The sequence below is a fragment of the Rhipicephalus microplus genome, chromosome 1 (assembly GCF_043290135.1).
Source record: "Rhipicephalus microplus isolate Deutch F79 chromosome 1, USDA_Rmic, whole genome shotgun sequence".
In the NCBI taxonomy this organism is placed as follows: Eukaryota; Metazoa; Arthropoda; class Arachnida; order Ixodida; family Ixodidae; genus Rhipicephalus; species Rhipicephalus microplus.
The window spans coordinates 294,578,569-294,584,568 of record NC_134700.1 but is presented as its reverse complement, the minus strand read 5'-3'; the positions used below and the strand labels follow the sequence as shown (position 1 = coordinate 294,584,568).

The window sequence follows — 6,000 nt, the reverse complement described above, 5'->3', positions numbered from 1 at the left end:
TTGGCCCTAGCCTGGCCCGCAGGCATCCTCCTATATACATAGTGACCATGTGCATGGTGATGGAAACAGTGCAGAAAAACAAAAAAGAAATGAAGAGAGTGCCTACCCACATCAAAGGACCCAAGCCTCTGATCTATGTCCCACTTAAAGAAGCATCTGACTGAAATTCACTATACTACACTGACTCAGCCTTTCAACGAATATATTTTTCAAGTTTCGTGGAGTTGTAGTAGGTGGGGCCCGCCATACTAGAGTGCCCATCTAACTTCACTGCCATTGTTTTTGAGTAAGTGAAACATGGCAGGCAACAAACTAGCATCCATTCAACGAAACACACTGACGGCTGCACTTTCGTCAAAGGAAAGACTGCAGTATCCGTAGAAATGACTAAAAGCACACAGGAGAAACGACAGCAGCTGAGGAACAAATAGAAGCAACAAAAACCGCAGTCGACTAACTATAACCACACAGCAAAGCGCCAGTTCGAAATGTCCTGCATGCACACACATTCGGTGCTAATGTTTCTTTTTTCCTTCCTCCTCCTCCTGGGCCTGGGTGACCAGCAAAAAGCACGCATGTATGGTTGCACTGAATATTTGTCCCCTGGGGGGCAATTATGGCTCTTCTAAGGAGAGGACGGCAGAGAGTGGTCGGAACTGTCCCCCAGGGAGTCGGCGGTGGCGTTCGCCTTGCGGCAGCCGTTGCCGCCTCCGCGGCGGTTTGACGTCAGCATGCTCGGCCGGAAATCCGGGTGCCGGCGGGCGTGCTTGGTGAGGTGGTCGGAGCGCATGAAGCGCTTGCCGCACAGCGGGCAGGCGAACTTCTTCTCGCCCGTGTGCGTCCGGAAGTGACGCGCCAACTCGTCGGAGCGCGCGAACCGCTTGCCGCATTCTGACCAGGTGCACGGGAACGGACGCTCGCCTGCGTAGAAGACAGAAAACGGCGGTTAGGGTGGACCAAACCCGTTGAGAGTTCACGTAATGGCAATCTTCGGCTGAAGTGCACTGGCACCGTGACGGTGGAAGTGAAGTTACGTCAAATACCGCCCCAGCTTTATCCCCCGCTACGGGCCAGACGAACATGTGAACCACAAGACTCGAATGCACGACAGCAGCGCCGTCTGCGAGTGGCGCCATTCAGCAGACGACAATTCACAGCGTCTTGTTTGTACTGGGAATAAGAGAACAAACGACGCAAAACCATACAATGAGAAACACTTGCGAGACGTTACGATGTCCAGTGGGTGCGCGTCTGTTCTCCAGGCGGTTGTGCTGCACCAACTAGACGAGGGATACGGTAATTTTCGCATCACGTTCGGTGTCCAGTGGAATCCTGGCAGCAAAAGTAGCCTTGCGCGAGCACGAACGGACGATGTAAGCTCATGCACGTTTGTTTTGTCCTGTCCAGCCGTATTCTGCGGCAGCGCCAGCTGTAAATTACGCCTGCCAAGATGAGACGTCACCGCGTCGTCTGCCAGCGCGCGCGGGCCGATGGGATTACACCACGCTCCACCGTCGGCCTGTCACCGGCGCCTTTGTGACGCCAAGACATCACGGTAGTCATAGCGCGAGAACAGAACGACGACAAAGAGACAAGGACATTCTCTTTGTCGTCGTTCTGTTATCGCGCTATAACTATCGTCGTGTCATACCAAACAGTCCAAACTGCCACACTCTCAGCCCCACATTATGATGTGGAGGTGAACGCGCTTCAACGTGATAGGTGCGCCGCCGGAACGTTATTGGCATCTGAGCAGGAATAACGAAAGAACCTGCAATTAGTGTACTAATAACACGAACTGAAAGTCGCAAACTTAAAGGGGCCCTGCGACACTAGTTGAGCGTGCCTTTTTCGTAGGTTCTTCTGATGCTGCGGAACGCGCCGATATCCGTGCGCACATGGCAACGCCAAAATCGACGCTGTTATAATTTCAATTCACGGGACAAACTACCTTTCCTTTATGTCAGACCACGGCGACACACATCGGCTATTTTTTGTTATGGGAAATGACGTCACGACAAACACCGTTCGCTTTTGATTAGCTTGACGCGAGAAATAGCGTGCAATATTCATATGGTGGTGACTAGGCCATACGAATGAGTGCTGAAAGCAGCAAGAACCTTTTTTTTTTATAGTTTCTCAGAAAGAAATCATTCATTGGTTTGGTTTGGAAAAACTTTATTGACAAGTCCGAAGGCGTGCGCCCTAGCTCATTCAATAAACGATTTATTTTCAGAACAACGAACACAACACTTATCTTGCGAACGAAGCTACGGTACGCCAGCAACTAAAAGTGGAAACGCTAGCCGCGTTTTTAGCGAGCCAGAAATGCGACAGGTGGTGGGCGCCGGCGCTGCCGTAGAAAGCGCTTTTGCATGCAAGCCGAGAAGTGACTCCGCCCTAAGCGAATGTGTGTATCTTACACAGTGTGACCATAGAGAAATGTGTGACCGGGGAAGCGTCTGTTTCTCGACGCACGTGCTTCGTAGCAACCATGCTAACGACGCCGTCAAAAAGAGCGGTAGCGAGGTATTGTGCGAAGGCCACCATGAGGTGACATTTCCGGAATGTCTTTACGAGACGCACGCTGTGATTGGAAGCGGTATTTGACGTCAGCAGGCGAGTGAAATGCGAAAGAGAACGTTTCTCGTGGTCGTCTACTCGAGCTTTGAACTTTGAGGACTCATAACTTCACTTTCAGGGCACCAATTTCCATAATCCTTGTTGCATTCATCTTAGTAATCATCGCTACACGCGTTCCGGTGCTAAATAAAGCTGCCCCAAAAGTGTCGCAGGCGGCGACAGTGAGGGCGACTTCAGTGACGTCACTACAGTACGGCAAATATGACCCCTGTGTTCCGATTGCGTGAGTTGAATTAACTTTCCTGCTGGCAGTACCACGAGTAGTAGAGCAATGTTAAGGGAAATCTGCTACACTTCTTACAAAAAAAAAAAAAAAATGAACGCACGATTGAAGAGTTGCGCGTTTCCCGTGAGAACGTGTCCCCAAGTCACCGCATTCAGCATATCAAAACACACGCGGAAAAATGCGGCGCCGGACACCCGAGCAACGTACGAAAGCGCGCGCCGGAAACAGGCCCAAACAACAAGAGACAGAGCAAGATCTTGAATGGGCGCGGGCTTTAAGGTAGGGAAAAAAAAAAAAAAAAAACAGAGCCACGCCAGAGAGGTGAGAGACGGCTCTTTGTCCTCCGAAAACCGGAAAAGCCGCCAAGATCGGCGTTTCCGAGGAAAAAAAAAAAAAAAAAAACCGCCCGAGAGAGGCGAAAGCCCTCCACAAAGCCTGCCTCGTTCGTCACCAGGGGCCGCCACACTCCCTACGACGAGGCGCTACATTGACACGCATCGGCGGTGGAGAAGTGCCACAACCACACTCATGCGGAGGCAGGCACAACGCCTTGTCTACCTTATAGGAGGCAGAAATTAGGTGCCTTCTTCATTTAGAACCACCAGGAGAAGTGCCACAACTGCACGCGGGCTTCTCCGACGCGCGGCGATTTCTCAAGCGCACCACCAAGGCAGGCCTAGCGGACAGGCAGGAGGACGACCCCCGCACCCCGTTGGCGCGCACGGGAGCGACCTTCGACTCGCAAAGGTAGCGGTGCTGCAGGGGCCTTTGGCACCGGCACGCCCAGGCAGGGCGCAACAAAGGCACTTCGCTCTGCGCGTTGCCCGCCAAGGAGAGAAGGGGGGCGTGGCGCGAAGGTGGCGGCGGACACGTTTATTTTTGAAGCCGTTTAGCGAAGGCGACGCAAAACAAGTTTCGAAACCCATGGGCACCGCTCTTTCGGAGACAGCGCGAGGGGCCAAAGCCGAGGGGGTGACCCGGCGAAAAAAATTTGCTGACGCAAGAAGGATGTCGGGACGAAAGCCACCCACCGCACGCGTTTGCCGGGATGCCCCGAAAACGACGACAGCCAAATAGCGCGCTAAAGTAAAAACAAAAAGACAAGTCCGGACAAGCCCTAAAACCCGACCGTGCCCCACCCACCTCGTTTGATAACATCAGCCGATTCTTTCCCTCGGGGACCGAACCGGGGAGGAGCATCACGCGGCTGGAAAAATGAAGGGGAACAACAAACAGCAGCAACGCGGTCAACACAAAAGCGCCTTTCAAAGCGCAATCAGAGCGCAGATTGCGCGCCAATGGGGTCGGTCCCCCGCGCTAAGGAAACGCGGCGGCAGCTCTTCTCGGAGCGCAACGAGAGAACGACGCAAAGCTGGAAACAGATCGCCAGTTGCCTCAGCGGGGCAGTCGCTATGCCACTGGAGCTGCAAACGTACAGGCTTTAGACCGAAGTGTGAACGCGATACCAAAAGTGATCCGCTGACAATACGGCCCCTGAAGGCGCATGTTTTTTTTCTTCTGTTTGATCTGATTGGGTCACCGCCGGGGGAAAGAAAGAGTAATACCGGTGTCACACGGACAATTTTCATCGCGTTCCGGCCCGTGCGGATTAGAGGAGAGATCCGGGTGAAATGTTGCTGCTACACGGTCGCTTCCAATCGCGCCGCATCGGTATCAAGGCTGGTTGTGCGGTCCACCAACTCGCCCTAATTAACCTTTTTGTTGCGGTATCAAGACAACCGCGAATTGACCGACGTCTGCGCCAAACTCGATCAGGATAACGTGAGACCGTTTTAAAGCGACAATCGTTGATGACGATCAAGTAATCCGATCTGTATCTGCCCTAATGGCGATAAAAAGTGCCCCTTTGGTACTGGTATGAAATACCGTCGCAAAGCTTCTGTTTGGCAACTCAAGATGAAGCACCGTAAGAAATTCGCTTTCACGTTCGAGCACTTATCGCAAGCACGGACTATAGTAGTTAACAAACAGGAAAGGCTACTAGACGCATCTATAATATACCAGCACGACAATTACACGCGAAGTGTTGCAGTCAGTTTTGTCAGCTCTCGATCAAGTGTAAGAACGAGCGCAGAGGCGGCACTTGGGTAACGGCGATAATGAAAGCTTCGAAACATTTGAGATCTTTGCGTCGAAAAAAAGATAGCAGCGCGTGGAAGCGTACTTCCTGCAGCCAGCCGAAAGGGATTTCGCTTGGATGTCCTGCTGAGGGGGGGGAGAAATGTTCTATAGTTGCATCCCTAGATGTGAGCACGCTTGTGTGTTGCTGCCTAAGCAACGACCTAGAGTGAGCGGCTGCGATGCGCCGCAGGTATGCAGTGAACACCTTGCGAGCACGAAACAGCGAGAAACGACACAGTCCACTTCAGATTACACCGCGTTCCAACTGACTGTGATCTTGAGCTTGGTCTCACAGCAGCAAATGCATAAAGCAACGACCTTATGAAGAAAATGGTTCAAGTGCCAGCGGATCGAGGAATGCGCCTTGCGGAGATTGAATGAGATGTCGCTCCGCTCGGTGGACAAAAGGTCCCCAAGCAGATCGGACAATCGGGGACAACCTTGGAGGAGGCACACCGCAACAGGTCGGCGACAACAGGATGCGCGCGCGAAGCACGTGCGGCGGCACGAGGGGGGCGGTGGCCCCGGGCGGCAGCTGACGCGCGTCCGTCGACCCACATGGTGCCAGGTGGCGGCGCGCACCTATTTAAACGGCCGGAGGGGGGAAGGGGCTCGAGGGGAGGGACAGGTGCGACACCGGCGCCAGGCAGATGGTGCAGACAGCTGCCACGGAGACCCCCGAGGCAGGGGCCTCCTCACCCGCCATTCCGGTCGCCGTCCCAACTGGGCAGAGACGACTTCACCCGCCGCGCACGATGATTCATCGGGACAACGCGCCGTGGGCAGCCGCGACCATCGAGTGGACGAAGAAGCCGAACATCCCGAGGCTGTCATCAAACGGCTCGCTTCGACGTGGCACCGATAGAGCACGGTTGTAAAGTTGTCAGAACAAACGACGCCCTAGTGTTCTAAAACGTTTAGCGCGATCCCCGCTTATACTCGGCACCTAGCGCGCACGCAAGCGAACCTCAGTCTTTACAGAGTAGGAT

General features: G+C 53.6%; 1 protein-coding gene across 1 annotated transcript in view; it reads right to left on the bottom strand.

Annotated features, from left to right (window-relative positions):
• Positions 1 to 258: 258 nt before the first annotated feature.
• The window catches only part of LOC119159433 (uncharacterized), a 29,419-nt gene continuing 23,677 nt past the window's right edge, over positions 259 to 6,000 (bottom strand). Inside the window, exon 2 of the mRNA XM_037412189.2 lies at positions 259 to 921. Coding sequence (XP_037268086.2) covers positions 626 to 921 — 296 coding nt within the window. The 3' untranslated portion in view covers positions 259 to 625. The remainder of the gene's footprint in view (positions 922 to 6,000) is intronic.